The 27,792-nt window shown below is 35.5% G+C and overlaps 1 protein-coding gene and 1 long non-coding RNA gene across 3 annotated transcripts; one reads left to right on the top strand and one right to left on the bottom strand.

Moving 5' to 3' along the window:
* Positions 1-6,003: 6,003 nt before the first annotated feature.
* LOC133725775 (probable pectinesterase 8) lies at positions 6,004-8,319 on the top strand. Its single transcript, XM_062153150.1, has 5 exons — positions 6,004-6,439; positions 6,535-6,706; positions 6,786-6,992; positions 7,507-7,763; positions 8,046-8,319. The coding sequence occupies exons 1-5, from the start codon at positions 6,033-6,035 to the stop codon at positions 8,203-8,205; spliced, it is 1,203 nt and encodes a 400-aa protein (XP_062009134.1). The 5' UTR covers positions 6,004-6,032; the 3' UTR covers positions 8,206-8,319.
* A 5,551-nt stretch (positions 8,320-13,870) lies between these two features.
* LOC133743226 (uncharacterized) lies at positions 13,871-16,102 on the bottom strand. Of its 2 annotated transcripts, none has more exons than XR_009863005.1 (3): positions 15,757-16,102; positions 14,840-15,196; positions 13,871-14,166 (listed from the first exon to the last, which is right to left on the bottom strand). It is a non-coding gene; the product is annotated as an uncharacterized LOC133743226 (long non-coding RNA). The 2 variants fall into 2 exon arrangements; XR_009863009.1 differs by having other exon boundaries at positions 15,118-15,196.
* Positions 16,103-27,792: the final 11,690 nt, after the last annotated feature.

Below are 27,792 nucleotides of genomic sequence, written 5' to 3'. Positions count from 1 at the left end.
TTTGGCCATCTTTTATAATAGTTAATTAGTATAGTTATACTCTTCGATATGAACAAGTCTTGCAACCATAATAGTTAATTAGTACTCTTAATTAAATGTTAGCCTAACTCTAAACGGTAGCATGCTAACTCTTTCACATTCGCGAATTGGAAACTAACAAAGATACTAGAGGTTCCATATATGGACATACATTCTCTCAATACCCCAATATGAAAATATATCCTTTGCTCATTCTGATCTTTCCAAAAGATCGGACTAGGTTTATATAGTAATGAGGGGGACCATATATATATTATTAGTAGTTTGATTGTAAACCTAAAAAACGTTTTGTACACACATCATGAGCTTCTTCAAAAGGAGAACCTAAGGTTAAGGTAATTGGTATTTTAATCCTATGTTTACTGCGGTCATGTAACATGAGCTTTCTTTATTGAAAAAAAAAAAAAAAATTGTAAAGGCGAGAATAGTAAATGGACAGAGTGAGTGACATTACAGCTAGCCAAATTGATTCAAGCAAAATTAGAAACTGCTAACATGTTTGTCACATTGCCTGTTGAAATCAATATAAAAGATACGTACATTATTTCATGAGCGTTATTATTCAATCATCATCCATTCTTGCGGTGAAGTTTGCTGGTATATTGAGACTCACATCAATTGACGATCTCACAGCAATCGACAATTATTAGTTATGTACTTATGTAGCTATCTACAAATACAAGAGTTCTTGCGAATATTTTTCTTACACAGATTGTAATGTATCCGAGTGTGATACTAAGGACCAAGCAAGAAGGAAAGTGTTCTTTTTTCCTTTATAAACAAAAATAAGCAATTAAAACTAAGAGTGCTAAATCTTTTTACGTTTTGCCCTTTTCAAAAAGTGGGCGACGGGAGTGGAGGGGAGTGGAGCGTCCGGCGATGCTTCCATGAATCCGTGACTGATAGGGATCTATTTGAGTGAGAAATGGAGAGGGAAAAGGGGCTGAATGCGAGCTCAGCAAGGGACCCATTTGGCGTGAAAAGCAGAAATTGCACTTTTCAGAAGTCAAATATATATGCCCTAATGTTTGCTAATTTGAATTTAAATGGGTGCCTTTTGATCCACAAAGATTACATCAACCTTTGATTGGTTTTTCAGTTTCATTCGTCCGGCGGGCATCATTAGCCACCTGAAACCTTTCGGTATATATTTTGTTATATGTCAAACACGTGGATATATCTACTATTCTACCTTATGCCATACCAAAGAACCATGTACATAATGACCTATCGTACTCCTTCAACAATTGCATTTCCACACACATCTACAGTATATATACGTCCCATCTTGGTTAATAAATCTTGTGTTAGAATAATTTAGATTATGTCATACTCCGAAGGTTGAAATATGTGCATGATTATCTTTACAATTGACATATCACTAATAAGAGATTGACAAACGTATTACGTTTATTTGTTTTTGAAAGTTTAGGTACATCTTTTTACCAATCTAAGATTTGAAAGTTGAATATCATTCTGACATTTAACTCGATCCCCCAAAATTAAAACAATGTGAATTGAAAAAACCATTCATAATGTATTGCGGTACGCCTATGAATGAAAATGTAATATGTGGAACTCGTATGTAGGCCTGGTTAACCAATAATGTGGCCAACAGTCAACCATAACCCTCTAATGCTCAATTGGTCATTGTCATGGATGCCCAAGATTAAACTCACGCACAAGGCATGACGGATTCAAATTCAGGACCTTCTTCTTCTTTTTGCTCTCATAAATATTACAGTGGCATTATACTTGATAAACAAAAGAAGGACGAGTTCAGGCTCAATGAACGGAATCCCTTCGTAATTTTAGGACTATGTTGGCTTCTCCTTTAGAAAGTTGCAGTCTTAGCTAGCTTGGGGCGGGTTGAATTCCAAACTAAGATGAGAGCTATCCAAGCAGGCATGCTTAGCATCATCGACAGCAGTAGATACCAGAGAGCACGCTTGTAGTAGTAGTAATAGCTTCTTCCTCGAATCTCACTTTGATCAGTATGCACATTGGGTTCAGTCTTTGCAGGCTCCTTATGTTTATCAGCAATATATACAACCTATCTGTCTTTCTTCACTCTTACCATTTTTGTCACACTGCAGATAATTTTTGTGGCTCCATTTCTGGTTCAGCTTTGTTGACACTGGAGAAAAATTGTTAGCAAGACGACCACTCCCACAGCGGCTCAGATGATTCCTACGCCCGATCTGAGTCTCCTGCTGCCTCTTTCTCCTAGCCAAAGCAGAAATGATACGCCTTCCAGCAGCAACCGCCTCACATTTTCCATGACGATCCCTCTTCTGCTGAAAAATCCTTCTTTTCTCTTGAGACAGATTAGCATGCCTCAAATTTGTATTCCATATATGATCCGCTCGGATCTTGCTTCTGAAAGCCATGATAGTAAGGTTAGTAGGGTAAGGCCCTGTGGCAGCCATTATACAATGCCCAGCAAGAGTGAAAGCGGACATATTAACCTGATTCCTACACACCCAATGCTCATGAAGCTGGAGAAGGAAACACAGTTGACATTGGCATGGTATTGATATCAATCATACGCCTCTCGCCATTGGCAGCAGCAACAACGCAGAAGTTGAGAAATTCAGAAACGGATTCTTGAGGCAACAAGTCGATGGTTTCTTCAACTTTGGTAGCCACAGAGCTGGGGGTGCTGTCTGAAAAAAAAAAAGGAGTGTAGCCAACAAGGTCATATCCCACACTTCCGGCCAAATCTTCATCCGAATGGCACAACATGTAGTGATTTGGGCTCATTGGGTTGTGTTGGTTATGCAACGGCATGCAGCAAAAATATTTGTTCTTCTTGCAGAGAAAAGCAATAGAACAAGAGTGCGTACGCTCTGTGATCATTCCATCTGTATGTGAAATAAATATAATGAACTCATGTTATCGTTGGTAAGTGTAAATTATACAATAAATAAGATCAGAGAGGAAGTTTGAAAGACGTTTTACGTACTTATCGAGACCATTAATTATAAAAACTAAAGCACATCACATCTTTCTAAATGTATCTAATTAATTCACTTAATAATTGGGGAGCTCAAGCGGTGAACTCTTGTATAATTGTTCACTGATTGCGTATTTGCCCAATGCTTTTTTACTTCATCATTTAATATTGGATTAAATTCAGTTTACTCCCCTGAACTTTGGAGTTAAAATCAGATTGGTCCCTCTTTCTGAAAATCAATCTCGATGGTCCCTATACTCTCAAATGACATCACTCAAGTCCAAAATTTGAATTTGGCTCCAAAAGTGACGTCAGCTGCTGACATGGAGCCGACATAGGGTCCCACTTTTCAGCCTTTGACCCTCAGTTTGGACAAAATGTCCAAACTACCCCTTGTTACCCCAAAAACTAGAAAAGCTGCCTCTCTCTCTCTACCCTCACGCTTAACACAGTAGGCTTCTCTCTTCTTCTTCTTCTTCTTCTTTTTCTTCTTCTTCGCCATGAAAGACCCAGATACCAACGGCCGCAAAGTCAACATGGAAGCAAGCAAGCAACAGCTACTAATATACACCTTCTTAATCCCAATTTCCTCTAACCCTAATTTCAATTTTTGATCACTTTTGCTTTGTGAATTGTTGATCTTCACCTCTAACACTAATACACACCTTCTTCTTCCTCCTCCTCCTCCTCCTCTGCACAGATGGCCAACTCAGCACTTTTCTCCGATCACGAGATTCCGATGATACCCAACACCTTCTCTTCACTCTCCGGCATCTTCGACTCAGAACCCGAGAGGGATTCTCTTGGTTTCATGGACTTGCTCGGCAACGCGAAGGACTACGCTCCTCTGTTTGATTTCGGGACCCAAACGACGCCGTCTAAATCGTTGATGACGATGATGATGCCACCTCAGCAGCAGCAGCAACAAACACAAATACAAACACAAGCGCTTCCATCGCCGTCGTCTACAGTGCCGGAGAGTGAGACTAACTCCGAGGCCTTGAACTCTACAGCCAATACTGCTCTTACGACACCTAACTCGTCTTCGATCTCGTCCTCGTCTAACAAAGCTCATGATCGAGGCGAATAATAATGAGAAGCAAACCACGACAAAAATAGCAGATGAGGAAGAAGATGCTGACCAAGATCCGGACAAGACCCAGAAATAGTAAGCTTCATTTCCACGCCTTTCTTTTAATCGACCAAATTGATCGAGTCCGATTCATGATAATGATTATTTGGAGTGTTTGGGTTTTTGATTTTCATGATGGATCTGGTGTAGTTGCTAACCTAGACGACGGGTACAGATGGCGCAAGTACGGCCAACAAGCTGTCAAGAACAGCCCTTCTCCAAGGTTTATGTGTGTGTGATGGATTGGGATTGGAAGAGGAGGAGAGATCTTCGCAATTTGCTTCTGGGTTTGTGTATGTGAGAGAGAGAGAGTTCGAGGAGAGAGAAATTTGGGATAGCATTCTTCAATTTTTTTTTTGGGTGAATTTAGCCCAAAGGTTAGTTTGGGAATTTTGCCTTCTTGGAGGTTGTAAAGCTGAAAAGTGGGACCCTATGTCAGCTCCAAGTCAGCAGCTGACGTCACTTTTGGAGCAAAATTCAAATTTTAGACTCGATATCATTTGAGAGTATAGGGACCAACGAGATTGATTTTCAGAAAGAGGGACCAATCTGATTTTAACCCCAAAGTTCAGGGGAGTAAACTGAATTTAATCCTTTAATATTCCATTCCCAGTTCCCTAAATCACACATACAAATGATACAATGCATGTCACTTCCTAGTTCGAAGGTTTTTTATTTTCTAATTAATCCGCGTGTTAATTAAGGAGCCAGTGTCACATAATTTGATCTGTTTGGGATTCTTGTTAATTAAGGAGATATATAGTCACACCCGACTTGGCTTCTATCATATATTCATTCAACTATCAATCCTTTGTGATTTTTTTTCCATAATCACGAACTTAATTTAGTCGGAAGAAAAATGACAATTTTTAAGTTTACCCCTAGAGTGAACGAGCTTATCCACTCCTATTGTCAATTAACATACTTTTACTTAACAAATTTATAATCCAACGGTGCATATCTTAAATTAGCTTTTAAAGATCATCTATGCAAAAAATCAATCGAATCCGAAATTGTTTAATTATCTAATTGAATCAAACAAATAGATGGTTCTAACAATACTCACTACTCTTATGATGAACCGTCCATGTATTTCATCAAAATGAATAACTAAAAGATCTTCAATTTAATTGATTTTTTACAGAGCTAATCTTTGTATTACGTTATACAACATGAATAGTTGGATTAGAAAATTATAAAGTTATTATGTGTTAATTTAAATAGGTGGTGAATATGCTCATTCACCCAAGGGGTGAACCTAAGAATTGTCCGGAAGAAAATTGCCATGTCCTCATTGTATAGATCTAAAGACCATAAGAGAAGTTCATTTCTATATATGTTTACTTAAAACGGAAGCTTCCGTATATATTATTTGAGTTTGCCTTGCTTATAACCAACCCACAAAAGGAATTTGAGGTTGAGCCTGGAGCTAGAGAAACAATATATCCAAAAAGAAGTAAGAAATTAATTTTAAGCATGAAAGAAATATTGGTCCTTCAGTTTTCATATTTGAAAAATAGCGAAGCGTTGATCGATATGCCAGAATTTAGAGTAGAGAGAACCATCACAAGCAATCGAAGAGAGTTCAAGTTGGAAGAGAATTCTCAACTAACAGAGAGTTGAGGAGTTGAGAATTTTGCATAAAACCGGGATGTACTTTTACTAATATAGTGCATGTGTGTGTAAATTCTGAACTTTACCTATGAATTGGTATTGTATGGAAAGAAAAAAGAAATTGTTTGGTAGGATACATACTGTCTCAAGATATCTAGGGACAGGGTGATTTGCAAGACATTCCATCAATTCTTTCACTTCAAGTGCATGTCTATTTAACCAATTTCAATGTATGGTTCCAAACATCTAAGGTTCCGCTCAACCTCTTTTTCTTCTCCCTTTAATCAGAAAATGACGAGTCTCAAAAGCATATCCCTAACCTTTCTTGTTGCTATTTTTGCAGTTTTATGGGCATGTAAACATCTCATAGTTTTTAATCCAAACTCAAAATACCTCAAATACTTTGAAGATCTTGGTCTCACCACCTCTTCAATATCACCTATTTTGTCTCTTCTCTTCCCATACTCCATCAACTTTAATGCTAGGCATCACAAAAAGAAAGATAATAAGGCCAAAAAAGCGTCAATTTGTGATGACTTCCCTCCTGGAATACCTCCTCCAGATACCAACACAACCTCCTATTTTTGCGTTGATCGAAATGGGTGCTGCAATTTTACTTTAGTTCAAGCAGCTGTTGATGCAGTTCCAGCTCTTAGCCAGAAAAGAACAGTATTATGGATCAATACTGGCATATACTAGTAAGTATTAACTATAAGTAGATTGTCTTCCTTAATTTCCAGCTCTCTTTGATATGTCAATCTTATTCTTATCTATACATGCTGTGATTAAATAGTGAAAAAGTCATTGTTCCAAGCGCCAAACCAAACATAACATTCCAAGGACAAGGGTATTTATCGACTGCAATATCATGGAATGACACGGCGAATTCATCACATGGCACATTCTACAGTGGCTCTGTTCAAGTTTTTGGTGCCAACTTCATTGCTAAGAACATAAGCTTCATGGTGAGCAATAAACCTGAAATTAGTTGCACAAACGAAGATACTAACATGTGTGCTGATGTTAAACTATACTTAACGCTAGAATGTGGCTCCAATTCCAAAACCTGGTGATGTTGGAGCGCAAGCTGTAGCAATTAGGGTATCGGGGGACCAATCTGCATTTTGGGGTTGTGGATTCTTTGGAGCTCAAGACACCCTCCATGATGATAAGGGCCGCCATTACTTTAAGGAATGCTATATTCAGGGGTCCATTGATTTCATCTTTGGCAATGCAAGGTCATTCTATGAGGTAATCTCGGCTGTTTTCTATTGTTTTCTTCCTCTCATGCAAATGTCATGACATGAAAGAGAGGTGTGTACTAACTTCCACTGCACATGAGTAAAGCCAGAGGGATCACATTTGCATACGTACGTTTTGAATCACATTACTCAATGAACTCCTGTCTTGTTAAAAGGCTATTAAGTTTGGATTTGAATAATTGAAAAACGTACCGCCACATAATTTGGCAAATAAGATCACGTTAACAAATATATCCGTAGGCCCTTAATTTTATGCAGAAACGTAAAGCATGGAAAATAAAATATTGGGCGGGATTTGAGTCAAATTTCAGTCTGCTAGTTAGATGATATTGAATAAACTGGACGAAACATAATTTCTTCATAATAGCACAGTGATCCAAGTAGGTTACAGATTGTAAATTAGTAGGCTATTGTTCATTAGGATGCATATACCTAAAATGTTTACTAATAAACTGATACTAACAAATAAGCAGTGAGTGTGTGAACTGTTTGATCTCTCACAGAATTGCCAGTTGGTTTCGATGGCAAACCCAGTAGCCCCAGGATCAAAGAGCATTAGCGGAGCCCTTACAGCGCATGGCAGAGCTTCAAATGAGAACACTGGGTATGCATTTGTGAACTGCTTTGTTGGAGGGTCTGGAAGGGTTTGGTTAGGTCGAGCATGGAGGCCTTTCTCACGTGTGGTGTTTATCAACACAACAATGACTGACATCATAGCTCCAGAAGGCTGGAATGATTTCAATGACCCAACAAGAGACCAGTACGTAAACAATTAGCGCTTGCAACACATTAATCATTCATTTTCAAGTTATCTAATAGGTTTTTAATAACTACTGCTCATTTTCCACTGCTTGCCAAAAGTGCTTTTGCTCGCATTCGACAGAACAGATCGATATAGTTAAAAGTGTTTTCAGATATATAACAAAAGTACTATTGAAGAGAAAATTAACACTGCTACAGAACGTACAACTGCAAACTGTATTTAATTTTATTATTCCAATATATTCAACTACGTACTATGCTTATTATGTATGTAATGCAGGACTATATTTTATGGAGAATACAACTGCTCAGGTGCAGGAGCTAATTTGACCATGCGGGCATCATATGTACAGAGACTCAATGACACTCAAGCTTCTTCTTTCTTTAATGTGTCCTTCATTGATGGAAATGATTGGTTACAACCCATTAATGCTAACTAGCATCTTGATCTCATTAATATATAACTAATTAGTTCCTTCTCATTCATACTTGGGAACTATGTAAATTAACTGCATATATACCGTGTACCAATTTGATTACAAGTACATTTGCAACAATTAGGGTTATTATCACAAATGGTACCTGAACTATATATCAATCTTATCGATGGTACCTGAACTTCAATTTTGATCACAACCAGTACCCGAACTTTTCGATTTCATTTTAAATGGTACCTAAGGCCACCTTCAGTCACTATTCCGGCCAAAAAAGGCAAATCTAAAATAAAAAAAAATTAAAAAAAAAGTTCAAGGCAAGTCTATTACCAAAAAAAATCATCACTATATATTATCGCAACCCTTGAAATCATCAAAGATCATCACTATGATCGCCTTACATGCTGTTTTTAGTCGGAATAGTGACCGGAGGTGGCTCTAGGTACCATTTAAAATGAAATCGAAAAGTTTGGGTACTGGTTGTGATCAAAATTGAAGTTCAGGTACCATCGATAAGATTGAGGTATAATTCAGGTACCATTTGTGATAATAACCCCAACAATTAATTAAGAAATAAAAAAAAGATGCATAGATGTTTAATTTGCTCCCAATTACATGCTTGGTTTATTTATTTATTTTTATTAAGGGGATTGGAAGTAATTGTGAAGATTAATTTACTTGGATGATGCTTCTTTATAAGTTGGTTAGGGATCGACAACCTTTCTTGGCTCGTGCAAGTCATTGATAATGACAAAATTTCCAGATGACTCCGTGGTGATGATCTGTCACACAGTTGTAATCTTTTCAAGTGAACGATGAATCAAAATTTCCGTTTCTAAAAAAAATAAAATAAAAAAATAAAAAAAATAAAAGACATGAGGCTTCTTTATCACTAATATCACACAACTAATGTTAAAGAAGTTGTTACGCGTGCATGATGAAGAAATTGTATGGATGGCCTACCCATCTCACCACATTAATTAGCTACATATAAAAACGCCAGGACGTAGCCTGCCAGGATCTAGATTTGGGTGGACTAGTTTAAGGCTTGCTTACAAGAATTTTTTTTATTTGTCGATGATAATTAGATAGATTTTGGCACTAAATTTTAGAAGAAAAACTAATAGAGAATGTTGTAAGCAAAGAAAAAGAAAAGGAGAACAAAATGTGGAAAGAGCAAAGAAAAACAGACAATATTTTCCCTTAAGAGAAGAAATTTTTTAAAAATACTAATAGGAAAAATTAATAGAAAAGTCGTAACAAGAAAAGGGAAAAAGAAAAAGGAGCCGTGACCACTTACCCAATTTCAGCATAAACATTGCCCACTTACTCCACTAAGAGTTTTTTAACCCCATTTGCCCAATCTAACCTCTAGTGACAGTTTTGCCCCCTATTAAACTCTTTCCTCTCAGACTCTCTCTCTCTCTCTCTCTGTGTCGCGCCCCACCTCCGGCTTCGCTCTCTCTCTATCTCTATGTGCCATGGCTGCTCCGGCGGCTTCGGGCCACCACCTCCATCAAGTCTCCACCGACATCAGAGACGATCTCAACCGTCATGGGTCCCCCAAGCCAGCCCCAAGATCGGAGCACTGCATCCGGATTCGAACTCAACCTCCGAGCGCCGCCGTCACCCGAACCAGACTCTCTCTCTCTCTGCCATGGCTGCTCCGGCGCCCCACCTTCGGCTTTGGGCCAACAACTCGATCGATCCACCTCCGGCGTCGCCGTCATCCAAACCACAGATCCAACGATCCAAGGCCCATTGCAACAACTCAGCCCCGCCGCCGATCCGACTCCGATCCCAGCCTGAATCGACTCCTCTCCAACGTCGCCGTCACCCTAAAACACGCCCCGACCACTCCTGCATCGGCCTCACACTCAGGTGGGTGCCCAGAGAAATTTTTTTTTCTTTTTCGGTATCCTGATATTTTTTTTAATTTTTTTTTTGTATCTGTAATGTATTCATTTTGGTTCACTTAAGGGTAATAATATGATTATTGAGGCAATAATATGATTATTAGGAGGCAATAATATAAGTATTGGGGGGGCAATAATATGATTACTGGGGGGCAATAATATGATCAATTGTGCCTGTAGTGTATTCATTTTGGTTTTGGGAGTTTATACAATTCACTGGACGGCAATAATATGAGTATTGGGGGGCAATAATATGATTACTGGGGGGCAATAATATGGTTACTGGGTATTATTAGGGGGCAATAAATTCAGACACCGGAATCCCGACACCAGTCCGGTAGCCGGATTTCGGTCATCGGTTGTCGGATCCCGGTCATCGGTCGCCGGATTTCCATCACCGGAGTCGGCGGCCGACCACTGGTCACCGAAGTCCGGCAAGGTGGAGGATGACTTCTCCCTCTAAGTGAGAAAGAAGGAGAGGGCAAAAAAGTCCCAAAAATAAATAAAAAAGAATAAAAAAGAATTAATTGGGTATTAGGGAAATAATCCCTTAGAGTGTTTTGGGTAAACGGGGTTAAAAAAACTGTTAGTGGAGCAAGTGGACAATTTTTAAGCTGAAATTGGGTAAATGATCATTTCCCCAAAGAAAAAAGCAAAAGGGAGGAGAAAATGGGGAAGAGAAATTTTAAATACACACCCCAAACTACTTAATACACATCCCTATTATTTTATAGGGCTAAATACAAATTACTACCCTGTGATTTAGGTCCAAAATCAATTCAGTCCCTGAACTTCTAATTTCATCAAAAACACCACTGCACTTTCAATTTTGATCTAATAGGTCCAATTTGTTAGTTTTCCGACAATTGAGTTATTTAACTTGTTAATGTGGATCATATATGGCCTATGTTTTATGATGTGGTGTCGAGGTGGTCTGCATTGTCAATTTAGGAGTGAGTCCTACTATGAAAAATAAATAGTTTTTCAACAAATAATCCAACTATTTGAAAGAATATTAACGAATTGGACCTATTAGATCAAAATTGAAAGTGCAGGGGTGTTTTTAATGAAATTAGAAGTGTAGGGATTGAATTGATTTTAGACCTAAACCACAGGGTACTAACTAGTATTTAGCCCTATTTTATATTTCAAATCAGATTTTATAGGTAGATTAAATGACCAAAATAGACATCTATGTATTAGAAGAGAAATAATAATAATCACATCTTCCTTATATTATTCTATAATTATAAACACAATGAATTTCTATACATGGCATCCTCATTTAAAACAAGAATAAAGTTAGAAACCATCTAATTTAAATTTTTCTTAAATAAATTGTAATTAAATGGGGTGAGAGACCAAATAATTTAGAATTTTGAAATCAATTGCATTAAATGTTTTAAAACAGATTGCTTTACTCCCACTTTTTAGTTCATTTTTTCTTCTTCTAAAAGTTATGATTAGTCAATTTATTATCTAATATAAAACATCACAGGTATACAACTTTGTAATTGTTAATTTGTTTAACCATCCAATGACAACTTCGTAGTTCCGGCATTGTAGAGAAACTGCTAATACAGTTTTGGTTGAATGTTCGACTCAAAATTTTATACTTGATCAATAGGGTGTTTGGTGGATGAGAACTCAAATAATACAAAATCTATTTCTAAGCATCTATTTGAACTTTGAAGGGAACAATAATGAATCCTTATGGATTTCCCAACAACTAACACAAGTAATTAATATGGTCAATTATATATACTAATCAAATTAAATAGTAGCCTTAATGTAGTTAAATAATAGTGTATTTCATGGTTTTTTAGTTTAAGGATATTTTAGGCAATTTGGGTTGTGTATTTAGTAAAATGTTAGAATGAGAAATTAAATGGTAGGTGTATTGAGTAAGGAGTGTGTATTAAGTAATTAGGGGTGTGTATTTAAAACTTCTCAATGGGGAAAGAGACAAAAAAAAAAAACAAAAAAAGAGGAACTAAAGAGAAGAAAATGATGCAAAAAAGGGAGAAAGATATGGGTTAATAACAAAGAAAACAGCCCTAGGAGACTCAAACCCAAGTCTACACTTTACAAAGAGTTAAAGTGCTTGTCACTTTGCCAACTGAACCAAAGTCAGAGCCTTATTCAAGAAGCACACTTATAGTATGTAAAAGATTGGAAGAATTTTGAGTTGGGCTACAGCCCATCACGTGGATACGTCCCTGATTAACACCATAATGAAAGTTGTTGCGCAAGCCAAAGTAAGGTAAGTGAGAGATCGCTCATGTTTTATCAGCCTGAACAGTACCAAATAAATTAAATAAATGGTATACTTTGATCCTCACCTAGCTATAGACAGTTCTTACTAGTACTACGATGAAAATCGTGATTAACTTCTATACAACTAGTGGGTAAAGCTTTAACTCCATCTAGTGGATCATTAGTCTCATAACTCATATATGTGCTGAATATTATTATGAGAATATGACACTTGAGTTGCAGGGGGTTATTGAAGGGGAAAGACTTTGTGGGTGTAGCGGGTAAAACAGAAAGACGCACATGGTGCAATTTTAGATAATAGAGATCGAGAAACATACATGGTCTGATTAATTTGGGATTTGGGAGTGTATTCAGTGCACCTACAGTGTTTGGGCACTGACAGCACGTGGTCACGTGCCTAACGTTTTAAAAGCGTCCGTTAGTTTAGAATTGGTTAGTCAATATATAAAGTCTGTCCACAAAAAAAAGGTGAAAGGCAGTAAGTCGAAAATTTTACCATCCCACACGCAGTGCTCGTGGGAGTAACTTCTTAGCCTCCAAGGGTTGCCGCCGACTCCGGTTTTCTCAAATCTGAGACGAGAGAAGAAGATTTTGAGTTGCAGCATGTATTTGAATCGTCGGCACCGTTAATCGATCGTTCATAGTCGAGCGGGCCAAGTTCGTTCTGATATGATCCCAATCTGAGTGACACTTGGAAGTTGCTATGTGGAGATCACATGATTCAACTTAGGCATGAGGCTCATATTGTATGTGCAATTACACGTTAAATGATTAGGCAACAACAGTATCGAGTCCTTTAATTTGTTTCTGTACTAAGCCAGATGCTCTTTTAAAGTTTGTGACATGTATATGATTAGTTTAATCTCACTCTCAGTGTGCATTGTGTTCCCTTTCTACCATGATTTCCTGATGCCACCCAAGTCTTAAATTTCACAGAAGGGTGACCTCACAACAAAAGTAAAGAAAAACTATATCAAGTTGAGTTAAAGCAAAACAAGTACTGTAAAAAGGGAAGATGAGGACTTAATTTTGATCAAGATTAAAGCCAATGCAAATGAGAAGTGGCAGTTAGGCGAGATCAATCAGAGGTCTTTTTGTTAATAGCTTCAAATAAAGATCTAGGTCAACTGAAGATTTCTTACATGTCAAACCTTCTATCAAAGGCTTTAATAAATACACAATGATCACCAGGTGGAAGACTACTAGTTCTCAAATGCACCCTGGTCACCAGGAGCAACATGAGCAGTTAAACAAAATTTGTGAAGTAATCTTTCAGTTGAAGTAAACAAAAAAGTCTAAATATACCATGTAATGTGCAAGATGTATGGAATTGAGGGAGGAAATGAGGAGCTAATATTTACAGTCGGATTGATTGACAAAGTACAAGCCAAAATGATATGACCAATTTAATAAACCACGAGTAGATCGATATATGGCTGAAACATAGCAACTATAAATCAAAAGCATAAGAGCATTAGTATCAATGGGAACACATAAAATCCATTGTCCACAAGGTTTCATTAGTATGCAGTTTTAAATAGAAAGGCTATTGATCAATGCATATCCAAGAGGTAACATAATACAACAGTCTGAATTCAAAAGGCCATTAGTATTTCCATAAACCCATTGTCCTTGATATAAACTATCCTAGAACTACACATCCATATTGTTCAGTTACTGGAACAGTAACGTGATGATTACAGATTTTTCCGAAACTAATCCCAGACCAGTTGTCAAACCTGACTGAACCATTTCCTAAACTTTGGAAAGCGACCTGTAGAAAAATATGATAAATTATATGACTGAAAGTAAATTGATTTAAATTACAAACATAATCAAACATTGAAGATATGAACCCAAACAATGTTAAGGTTTAAACACCCTATATGTATGCGTAGCTTGTCACTCCCCAATCCCAACATTATGACATAGAGAACTATGACTACAATACAGAAAACAAAAAGCAGAAGAAGAGAAGAGGAAAAAAAAAAAAAAAAAAACTGCATTTAAAGAAATTCAATTTGGAAGTTGGAACTACACTATTGCTTCTTTCAAAAGTCTAGTATGTTTTTACCATACAAATATAGAAGATACAGATTTCAAAAGAACACATTCACAAATCCCTTACACCTAAGGGATCAGACCCAAAAGGTTTAGAAGATAGTAAGTTAGTAAATAGTAACACAAAAACAAAAAGAAAGGAAGAGTGGCAAAATTAAAACTCCATGAACTCTGCACTCATTCCATAAGCTGCATCCTAAGGATCTGCTCAATAGAAATTCTTTGAGAAACAATTCTCAAACAGCTTAAGGGTATGTCAAAAGGTACTTAATAGGGATTTAACCAACTCAGAAACTAAACTAACAGAACCCGGAAATGAATGTCAACATAGTTCCAATCCTCCCAAAAGGAAATAAGGAAAAGAAATTAGATTGAAAGAAATCGACCTTAGAACTCTGATAAAAACCCAATCTTCTTCCTCTCATCAATAGTCAAACCAAAGTCTCAAGTTGTCTCTCTCACACCATACTTGCTCAAAAGATCCCTCATCACCACACGAGAAAAGTCTAATGTTCTTCTCTCTTTAAACACAAGTTCTCCCAGCAACAAAGAGCACCCATTGTCCACACTCTTCCAGAAAACTTTTAGATAGAACCAAAGTGAAAAACAAAAAGGCAAAATAATATATAGATAAACTAAAAGGTGTAGATAAAAGTTTCTATACCTTGTACAGTTGCTATCAAGGAAAGAGCATGAGCAGGAGACTACACAACTTCCGCTTTGATTTGTTCAACATAAGTTCCCTGCCCAAGAAAATAGCACTTTCAATACAAAACTCATCTCTATCCAGAAGCCATGTTTTAGATGATTTCTAGAGTCTAGAGTATATTATGCAGGTAAACTACTCCAAGTGACCATTTACTCTATTATGCTAAACATGAGGAAGTTGCCACAACCAACAGAAACCTTTGGTTACAGTCTATGTAATCAAAAACAAGACGAAATGAGGAGAGTTGGAATACAAAGATGTAATTATGCAATCCTATTTGCACGAATGAACAAACAGAGTATAGACCTCGGTATATGAAAAAAATTGAAATGTCCTGATAGGATTCTATATTTCTATGTCCTCAAAAACCATCAACAACACAAAAAGAAATCGACTTTGCTCCATAATTTGGATTCTCTAATCTAAATTGACTACACCGTATCAGTACAATCAACTCAATCGAAGCAAATATGTAGCAAACTCAATAGCCCGACTGCTCTAATTAACCATTAACATCAACTTAATTAAAAAAAGAAAATGAAATTTATGATTCTCAGAACTAAATTGAGCATATTGAATATGGGGTTTGCAAACCTGAGATCATTGAAGGAGAATCGGTCCCTGGATCATCTCCTTAACGAAAACCACATGATTTTGTTCTCTCCAAACTAATTATCAGAGCGTACGATTTGATTGCATTCCGATACGGATTTTGACGATCGCCGACGAAACGCAGCGTTTTGATCAGCATCTAGTCTCTCTGAGCAATGAGCAGGGAGGTGCGAATGTGTTTGATTCTCATCACAGAAGAGAGGCGAAAGAAACAGAGATTGGGTTTCTGAATTGAAATTTCTAGGTCGCTAGTCGGGGATGAACAACAGAGATACAATTTTGATTTTGTTTTCAATATCACAAAATAAAGATGTGTCTACTAGCTTTGTCTAACTTATCCATTGGTTATAGATAAATGTATACCATTAAATATGGACACGGTCAATGATAATGAATACGGTCAAAACCCGATCATTGGATGCGATATTTTAGATATTATATGCATATGATAAAAAAAAAATTTCACATTTATACTCCTATATTTATTCATGACAATTTTCAAAGAACAATTTAATTGAGAGTGCAGTCACAGGTGGATGCCTGTGCAGTTGCAAACCCTCTTGAAAGCTAGAGTAATGACAAAGCCATTATCAATGTTTTAGAGGAAAGCTAGAGTCAATAAAACATTTTTCTCTTAATAATAGTATAAATTTCCTTTAAAAAAAAATAATAGTATAGATTAAAACAAAAAATAATATTTTACTTAAATAATGTAGTTTATTAAAAAAAACCTATTATAAAACGAGTGAAAATGATATTCAAAATTAAATAAAATGTCTATAAAAATATTTTTACTTCAACTTTCTGTAACCAATATATGTGTTAATTTTTTTTTTTTGGAAGTATTATTGATGTAATGAAGAAAAGAAAAAAATAAATAAAAACCAAGAAAAAACCCAAGAAAACAAACAATGGCAGGGGTCGAACCCACATAACTCTTTTCATAAACCTACGCCTTTGCCGCTGTTCCATTCCAAGCATTGTTGGTGTTAAGCCCTCTACTGGTTCTCTTTTTATAATTACAGTAAGGAATCAGAACCCAGAAATCTAGAATCTAGAAGCAAATCTGGGTGATGGAACGATTCTTCCGTTCTTCTTCGACCTCCTTCAGATACATCAGTTTTCAAATCTATTGATGGCTCTATCCTTCGGCCCCAAACTCATTTGGGAAGGAAGGCCCGACCTTTCGTTTTCCGGCGGCAATGGAAGCAGCGGCGCCGACCGACGAGACGCCAGCAGAGGAGGTGGCGAGAGTTACGGCGATTGGAGCCGTGGAGATGAGAATGAGTAGGCCTCGTCAACGGGCCGGACCTTGCTATATTTTTAAATAATGGCAGGCCGGGCTTTATTGTAAATCGAATGATCCAAGCCCGTCCATATAATGCGGGCCTTGCGGGCTTTTTCGGGCCGGACCTTGCTGGCTTTATTTATAATTTTATTTATAAATAAATATTTAAAAACACCAATATTTTTTATTTATTTTTTAATCAAGCTTTGAAAATTCATTGGATAATAATCAAATACAACCAAAGGGTGTCTATATTGTACCAAAAAAAAAAATCTATATTTATATATAGACACTAATTTTGGAATAAATAGACACTAATTTATTTATAAATAAATTTTTAAAGACACTAATTTTTTATAAATCTATATTTGTATATCATACACTCCAAAGAGCAACCTCTAGCAATTTAAAGAAAATAGGAAAACCGACCGGTGGATGTGATTATTACAATAAATTATGAGTGTGGTAAAAAAGTTAGCCAATTTCACCATATTTTCGAACCCGATCGAATTGGTCAACCGTTGTCACTTGCATGTCTTCTTGGTTGACCGATGACATGACGACCGCGAAACGTGCTTATTTTTTCACATCACGTATGTAAATATTTAATCGATAGATATGTGTGGACATAAGATAAAAAATTTCAATTTTAATTACAAATACGTTGGCCTATACCAATTTGCCTCCTAAAGTTGTAGACTTATACATTGCATTTAAATTGTTGAGGTCCATTCTAAAGCAACCATGAAGTGAAAGATGAATTTGGAGAAACCAACCGCTAGATGGAGAGATTGTAATATTTCATGGTGGTTGTAAAAAATCCAGCCAATTTGGTGCTCGTTTCGAATTCAATCAACTATGTCAAACCTAGTTACTCTTATAAACCTATATTTATATATCACACACTCCAAAGAGCAACCTCTATCAATTCAAAGAAAATGGAAAAACAGACCGTTGGATGTGATTATTACAATAAATTATACATGTGGTTAAAAATTAGTCAATTTCACCATAGTTTCGAATCCGATCGGATTGGTCAACCGTAATCACTTGCATGTTTTCTTGGTTGACCAATGGTGTGATGACCGCAAAACTTGCTTTTTTTTTTTACATCACTTTTGTAAATACTTCATTAATGGATGTGCGTGGACATAAGATAAAACTTTCAATTTTAATTACAAATATGTTGGCCTATACCAATTTGCCTCCTAAAGTTGCATGACTTATACATTGCATTTAAATTGTTGAGGTCTATTCTAAAGTAACCATGAAGTGGAAGATGAATTTGGAAAAATCAACCGCTCGATGGAGAGATTGTAATGTTTTATGGTGGTTGTAAAAAATCCAGCCAATTTATTTCTCATTTCGAATTCGATCAACTAGGTAAAACTTAGTTACTCTTATAAACCTATTACCTATATGTATATATCATACACTCAAAGAGCAACCTCTATAAATTCAAATAAAATGAAAAATCCGACCGGTGGATGTGATTATTACAATAAATTATGAGTGTGGTAAAAAATTTAACCAATTTCACCATATTTTCGAATCCGATCGGATTGGTCAACCGTTGTCACTTGTATGTCTTCTTGGTTGACCGATGACATGACGACCGCGAAACGTGCTTATTTTTTCACATCACGTATGTAAATATTCAATCAATGGATATGCGTGAACATAAGATAAAAATTTCAATTTTAATTACAAATACGTTGGTCTATACCAATTTGCCTCCTAAAGTTGTATGACTTATACATTGCATTTAAATTGTTAAGGTCCATTATAAAGCAACCATGAAGTAGAAGATGAATTTGGAGAAACCAACCGCTCGCTGGAGAGATTGTAATATTTCATGGTGGTTGTAAAAAATCCAGCCAATTTAGTTCTCGTTTCGAATTCGATCAACTAGGTCAAACGTAGTTACTCTTATAAACCTATATTTATATATCACACACTCCAAAGAGCAACTTCTATAAATTCAAATGAAATAAAAAAAACCAACCGGTAGATGTGATTATTACAATAAATTATGAGTGTGGTAAAACATTTAGCTAATTTCACCATATTTTCGAATCCGATCGAATTGGTCAACCGTTGTCACTTGTTTTTTAGAATATATATGCACATATTCTATATAGAAGTATGAGAATTTCCACACACACACACACACACACACACACATATATATAAACATGTATGTATATATATATATGTAGGACTAATTTCAGTTTACCCCCCTGAGGTTAGGGGTCGTCATCATGTTAGTCCCTCTAGTTTCAATTTAATCAGTAACACCCTTGTATTCTCCAAATTCATCAGCCGTGTCCAATTTCTACTATTCCGTCCAATTTGGACCGTTAAGTCTGACTTTGAGGGCTAAAATGGTCATTTCAAGACAAAAAAAAACTTTAAAAAAAAAAAAAAATTTCTTTTTTTCGTTTTTTTTTTTTGCATTTTTTTTCATTAAGTTTTTTTTTTCCATTTTTTTTATTTTCTTTTTCTTTTTCTTCGCTTATTATTATTATTATTATTATTATTATTTTCTTTTATAATTTTGTCTTCAACCTATACACCACAAGTTATAATAGGTTTATAAAAACAAAAAAAATACTCTAGGTGGTTAAAAAGCCGCTCGCTGGTCTACGATATTTGTGATATATCTCCGATAAAGCGAAGAATTTTAGTATATATCTGTAAAATATAATAGGTTTATAAAGTGAAGAATTTTAGGATATATCCTCAATAAAGTGAAGAAATATGTATAAAATATGATTAAAAAAATAAATACAGATATTTCTTCACTTTATTGGGGATATATCCTAAAATTCTTCGCTTTATCGAAGATGTTCCACAAATATCGTAGACCAGCGAGCGAAGAATTTTAGGATATATCCCCAATAAAGTGAAGAAATATCTGTATTTATTTTTTTAATCATATTTTACAAATATTTCTTCATTTTATTGGGGATATATCCTATTATTCTTCACTTTATAAACCTATTATATTTTATAGATATATTTTACAAATATATCCTAAATTTTTTCGCTTTATCGGAGATATATCACAATACGATATGCGAGGGACTTTTTAACCACCTAGAGTATTTTTTTTTTTTTTTATAAACCTATTATAACTTGTGGTGTATAGGTTGAAGACAAAATTTATAAAAATAAAAAATAAAAAGAAACACCTCGAGTATTTTTTTTTTTTTTTATAAACCTATTATAACTTGTGGTGTATAGGTTGAAGACAAAATTTTTAAAAAAATAATAATAATAAGCGAAGAAACAGAAAAAAAAAAAAAAAAAAAGATTTTTTTTTATATATTTTTTATAATTTGGAGCTCAAAATTACCATTTTACCCCATACGTGGGGCCCACATAACAGATTTAACAGCCAATTTGGACGGAGGTCCAAAAATTGTACAAGGCTGATGAATTTGGAGAGTACAAGGGTGTTACTGATTAAATTGAAACTCGATGGACTAACATGATGACGACCCCTAACCTCAGGGGGGTAAACTGAAATTAGTATATATATATATATATATAAACACACACACACATATCTATTATATATATATAAACATACACACACATTTATATCTACATATTTATAAACACACACACACACATATATATATATAAAATAGTTTACAGGCTTTTACTGGCCAGGCCTAGCGGGCTTTTGGCGGGCCGGGCCGGGTTTTTGCCGGCTTTTTGGCGGGCCTCCATCGGCCCACCAAGGCGGGCTTTTGCGGGCTTTTTGACGGGCCGGGCCGGGCCAAAAGCCATGTGGGCCTCCATCGGCCCACTTGATCCGCGGGCTTTTTGATGAGGCCTAAGAATGAGGACTCGAAACCCACCCTCAATTCCCTCCTCCCCTCTTCCTTTGCCGTGGAGATCAGATTAAGCCTCAAATTTTACCTGGTTTAATTAGAAAATTTGAATATTTACCCATCTCATGTGTTTCTACCATGTTGACCAAACTTTTTTTGGGTTTCAATTCTGTTAACAGACGTTAGTATAGATGTTAGTGCCATCTGGATGGCTGGATGAGCTGAAAGGCTCAGATTACATATAAGCTATTATTTAAAGAAGGATAATGCCACATGTGAGTCAGTGTTTTTACACCGACGGTGCATGGAATCCGTTTCCAACAAACAACCCAGCAAGAGTAGAGTTAAATATTCTGACCACCCTCAAAACGATGTCGTTGTATATTCTCTTTCTTGTCCGCATATGAAAAAATTAAAACGTCGTAATAATTTGAATATCCCGCCTGTTTTTTTTGTCAATCCCGCCTAATACTCTAACCCCAATAGCGCAACCCTAAACCTGACATCTCATGGTCATAAAATATATATATATATAAATACATATCATGTTCATGACAAGCTTTCGAGTAGAAAATTTTCTTGTTAATTCTAAGTTCTGAATATTCTGTATAGTTATTTTAGTTTGAAGATAATCGTCTTAATTGATATCTCAGAAGGTTAATCTCTTTTTCTTCTTTTTTTCACAATACACTATATGACTAATATATATACACATATATATATGAGGTCGAATTTATCATTTATAATTTTAGATTTTTTGCAAAATCACAAAATAAAGATGTGTCTATTAACTTTGTCTGACTTATTCATTGGTTATAAATAATTGTATATTGTTAAATATCAAAACGGTCTTTGATCATAAATATGGTCAAACCGACCATTGGATCCGAGCTTTGGATATTATATGAACATGGTAAAATTCTGACCTACTGTCATATTCATTTCAATCTTGATCTATGTGGCCAATTTAATCTACATTTATACACTTATATTTATTCATTATATTTTTCGAAGACTAGTTTAAAAGAGAGCAGATGCTAGACTGAACATTTTTACGCTGGTTGATTGAGCTCATCCGTATGAGAGTGTGGTCGCGAACCTCTTGAAAATCAGAGTCGTAACACAGCCGTTATCAGCATTTTAGAAAAAATGATATTTCTATAATAACTTGAATGAGAGTTGACCGCCTTGATCGTGGCCGAAATGACAATGTACAAGGCCAATCTTTTTCACACTAAGCATAGTAGTGATATTACTGCATAGAGGATACACGGACAAAGTTGAATCCACCAATTTTCATTTTTCATTTCTCATATCGACTAAATATTGATATTTCTAGTAGGATTGTTTAACTTCTTCATTGGTTAAATAGAAATGTATGCCTTTCAAAACGAACATGGTGAACAAGAAATTAAGAGACTGGTCAAATCGACCGTTGGATATGATGATCGATCGGGATTTTACATACATATGGTAAAAATCTTAGCCACGTTCGTTCTCTATTTGACTCGATCCAACCTACTATACTCTTTTTTTTTAGAACGAACCTACTATTCATTAATTTATACCCTTGTATTTATTCATTAGAATTTTTAACAAGCAATTTAATTCAAATGAGCTCCTAGGTTGAAAATTTGTACAATAATAGTTGAAGCTTCGACATTAAAGCTTGTTGGGTCGCAAACTTTTTTGAAAATTGTTTTCTCAATGTTTTGTTAATATTTTAGAAAGAAAAAGTTTTTTTTTTGGTAAATAACCGTAATCAACGGTTCACTATCTCAATCAAGGCCTAAATGATGACAACCATGGCTAATTGTTTCACACGGTGCATATTACTATGTGCTGAATATATAAACAATGGCAAATCTCTTTTATGTCATTATCGATGTTTCAAATCGCACGAAATCTCTACATGCCTACTAGTGTGGTCAGACTTTTTTACTACTTATATACAAACGTATATCTTCCAAGATAAACAACGTGAACAGAAAAGAAATTTGCTAATTTTTTTTGGATATATGGGGGCCAAAAGGCCCAAAGAACAAAGACAAAGAAAACAATTAGGAAGTAACAACTACATTCCTAGTTCTAACAGTTTCACACAAGTCATCAAGAGCAGCATTAATAACTTGACCGTTGGATGTGATCACTATGGCATAAAATGGCTAAGGTAAAAAATTTACCTTCTTTAGTATTCGCTTAGATGTCGATCCACATTTGTCAACTATATTATATTAATTAAACTAAAATGCCCATAACCAAAATTTTATTTAAGCAACATAGATTTCTAAAGAACGATTTTTTTTTAATTTTTTTTTTTGTTAAGAAGAGGTCGAGCAAGTAATGCGGTTATATAATACTTTCTTTTTAATGATTGAAACAATAAAATTTTATTTCAGTATATTCTTTATTAAAGGAAAAAAACAACAAACATAGAGTTTAAGGTGGAAGCAGCCCGAACCTAGAGAGGGAAAATGATATTCAAAGTTAAATAAAATGTCCAATGAAAATATTTTTACTTCATATTTTTGTAATTAATATAGTTTGTTTATTTATGTAATTCGAAGTCTAAGTATCGTAGTTATTAAAAATAAAAAAAAGATAAACACAAAACAAAATTAAGAAAATTGAAAAACTAATTAATGTAGTTTGTTTATATATGTATTTGGAGGTCTTTTTAAAATATTGTAATTTTGAAAAAAAAAAAAAAGAAGAAGAAGAAGGTGAAAAAGCGAGAAATATAGAATAAAATGAAAACAGAAAACAAAGACTCTGACGATGTGGTGGTTCGAACCCGCATCAGAGAGTGCATAATTATTGGCATCTACCGCTGTACCAATTGCAGTTAGCGACCAGAAAACCCAGAATTCATGTTTGGTTATTGTTCCTCTCTTCTTCGACGTCTTCCTTCAACTTGAAGGTCCATGGGACAATTTAAACGCTGCTCCGATCTGAATTTCAGTGGGATTGGATTGGGATTCTTGTCATCGTCGCCTTGACCGCCGCCGGCTCCGACTAAGTCTGCGGCCCATGATACCAATCCTGCCATCATTCACTCTCTCTGTGAATTTGCAGTGTTGGGGTTTTGAAATTGAAACCAGAAACAGAGCAATTCGTCTATTCCCAAAACATATTTGAGATCGCCGGTCGACTGTTCTACTCCCTCTCTCTGTCCTCTCTGTTGGTTTTGGCTTGAAACTTACCATAGTTTTTACCCTTTTGATAAATTTTACCTTCTTCACCTTTTTTTTTTTTTGATTCAATCTCAGCAAAGTTAACATCTGTTAACCCTTTCAAAAAAAAAAAACATCTGTTAACAAAAAATTTATATGTATGGATGACTCAGATTACATAAATAACCGAGCCTACAAATTAATGGTTGAAATTATCTTTCAATATTAAAATATCCGTCAGTGCAAGTGCACTGACGGTGCATAGAATCCTCTTCCGATTAATTTTAGATAAAAGGGAACGAAGAACTCATATATATATGTGCTGAATATTATTACGAGAATATGACAATTGAGTTGTAGGGCGTTATTGATCGAAGGGGAAAGACTTTGTGTGTGGAGCATGTGAAATAGAAAGACGTACATGGTGAAATTTTAGATAATAGAGATCGAGAAACATATACATGATCTGATCGATCAATTTTAAATAAAAGAGAACGAAAGAACATTAATTTTGTGATTGGAACTCCACAGTTTTACATAAACATAAAATCCACAACTAAGAAGACCCAAAAGAATCATGCATGGTTTCTTTTCTATGTTGGGCAAATCAAAAGATCAAGAAACTGAAACCTGTACGCAGCTACTTCACAATGATTATGTCATTTATGTGTCCATGCCACAGACATAGCTTATATTGGAAATTGATTTTTTTATTCCCCTATTGGTCTAGCTACTATAAACCAATTCATGCAAATGACTGATTCTTAATCATGGTTTGCAGCAGCAATACACTCTGGCATTGTCTCTTAACCAATTAACTTACTACAAATAGGGCTGTCAATTTCAATATGAAATGAAATCCGCATGAAATAAAGCGAGTTGAACCCACACGATTAAAAATCGGTTATTTGCATGTCAATTCGCTAAGATCCATTTAATAAACATGTCATTTACGTATCAATATGATTTGTTTATTAGACAAGTTAGGTGAGCCACCTATTAATCAAATATGTTGGGTTTAAGTTTAAATTTTGGGCACGGTTATTAAATGAATTAGATTTTTAGTTTGTCACTTTATCTATTGTGACACATTTAATACTTTAATATGATACGAACCCGATATGACATGACCTATCGACAACCCTAACTGCAAGCCACCAAATAGTCATACTCATTTTTTGTTTTATTTTGTTTTGCATATGAGTCATTACATGATATACATGTTGTTATAATGAGTAATTACATGAGTCACTACATGCCACCAAGCAGTAATTACTGCATATATATTTGTACATTTGTTAAATAAAATTGAAGTGGAAGAAAATTTTATGCAAATATTAGATCATTCACATTAGATTATTAGAAGAACAACGTGACTAATCAAACAAGTCATAAGAGAGGTACTATTTGCATACTTTGTAAAGAGGAAAGGGAATGTACTACGCTATAAAGAGTAAGTGCATTTTTGTCCAGTCAATTATGTCTCAGCACACTCTCAATTTCACATATATAGAGTTAAATATTCTTTCATGAAAATACAAAGAGATTGGTACGTACCTAGCTAGCTAGGTTGGAAGTTCTCTCAAGATATACAGGATGATGCCCTATATATATATATATGTGTGTGTGTGTGTGTGTGTGTGTGAAAATACAAGGACAGGGATCAATCCTTACTGGGCAGTAGAAACTAAAATAACACACAGAACACCAGATTTTGGTTACGCAGTGAAAACCTCAAATATGAGATTAAAAACACTGCGGGGCTCTTACTCTTGAAAACCCAAAATAAGAATCATCTTATTCAAAAGGATACGTTCTTTTACAAACTTGAATAGCACTAGCTCGGCTACAATGTTTAGACAAAAGTTAACACAAAGTTTGTCTATCTTCTTGAATTCCTTCACTTGAACGATCACAAAACCTTGCTCTTCTTTCTTCACAATCTCTCTACTGATCTCAAGAGAGTTTTTATGCATATGAAAGCATGATCAATAACACTTACACATGGACCAAGCGTATTGACACTTTGTGAAGACTCAAACTCAAGTAAACATGCAAGACTCTATCAATATTCTTGCCTCTCTAGATACCCACCATTTTGCCGTGTAAATTTCTCAAATATATTCAGTACCAACGGCAAAAACCTCTGACCTAAAGATTCTAACCTAGTTCTCATTTAATCATGAAAGAAACTTTCCATATAAGAAATTCAACAAATCTTAAGGAAAATCAATTAGGAATAGACAAGTCCTAAAAACCTTAGGGCATCAACACCACGATTTTAACACTCAGAAAAATCTTTTAAAGACATAAATACATAAAACCTAAAACTTACTTTCCAAAATCGGACTCCACATAAAACTGACTGTTGACTCGGGGATTGCAACACACGTTGCAATCCCATGCATATGCAGATGCATTTACCTGTGATTCTCCGAGATCGGTAAAAGGATTTTGTCAGAACTTTGTATGGGAATGCCAACAAGACATGTACAAGAATTGTACCTACAATATGTGATCTTAATTATAATTTGATCAATCCGAAAATCTCAGTATTCTCCAGCAAGCTTTCCTTCCCATCTCCCTAGAATCACAATACGATGAGTCTGAAAACCAAATGTTTAACATGTTTTGTTTTTCTTTTTGCAGTTCTTTTCGCATCTAGACATCTTATCACTAACCGAAACTCACCATCGAGAACTTGGTCAAGCTATCTCTCATATAAGTAGTCTGATGATGTGGATAATAAGCATTCAAGAAGACTCTTTGCATATCGGCCTAAGAGAGAATAGATCTTGGCTTGAGCTTATGAAACCATGTGCGTGCTTGATCTTTCAAAGAGAATGGGAATAATCGAAGCTTCAAACCTTCCAAAGTTAAGCCTCCCAAGTGCATAGTGGAACATATGGCATCAAACTCAATTATATGATCATAGGGCCTCTCACTAGCTATGCCATGGAAAGTAGGGAGAATAGACAACATGTTAGGCTTGATCTCAAAATTGGCATTTGTCGGAGGAAGCACAATGCAAGATGGAGCATTTACAATGCTAGGACATGAATAATGGCTCAAGGGAAGCTCCTCCTCATCTTGTGGTATTCGACGCTCGTCACCCATATCTACTACTCGAATAGGAGACCTAGAAGGTGCTTGTGAGCGATGTCTTGGTCTCCTAACTCTCCTTGTTGGTCTTCCTCTAGGTAGTCTTTGCAAAACACAACCACTTCTCAAATTGATAGGTAGTAGAGTGTCGCTCATATACCTACGAAGGATCAATAAGAAATCGAGTATCTCAATAATCAAAATATAAGCAAGATAAGCACCAATTCAACTCACGAAAAATTGACAAGTAATTAGAGGGGTGAAGAGAGAATTAAACACAAGTAGTACTAAATTTGACTAGACTAACCAAATCAAAATGAAAAATAAATAAAGAAACTAGATATATAAGTAAAAATAAAAATAAAAGTATGCTAAAAGTGACCCAAAATGCCAATTACCAAGGGATTAAGATCCGAAGACCCTAATCCCCGGCAACGGCGCCATTGACTTGACTCATAAACTCTCACAAGCGTACGAATCGTTGCCAAGTAAGGGAAAGTATTTGAACCTTGATTATCGTACCTCGGGGATTAGGCGTTGGACCTAACCGAGGTAATTGGCATTTTGGGTCACTTTTAGCATACTTTTACCGGCGGATTTGGTGGTATTAGAT

This window comes from Rosa rugosa, chromosome 1, assembly GCF_958449725.1.
Source record: "Rosa rugosa chromosome 1, drRosRugo1.1, whole genome shotgun sequence".
In the NCBI taxonomy this organism is placed as follows: domain Eukaryota; kingdom Viridiplantae; phylum Streptophyta; class Magnoliopsida; order Rosales; family Rosaceae; genus Rosa; species Rosa rugosa.
This window is presented reverse-complemented; position numbering and strand designations above follow the sequence as displayed.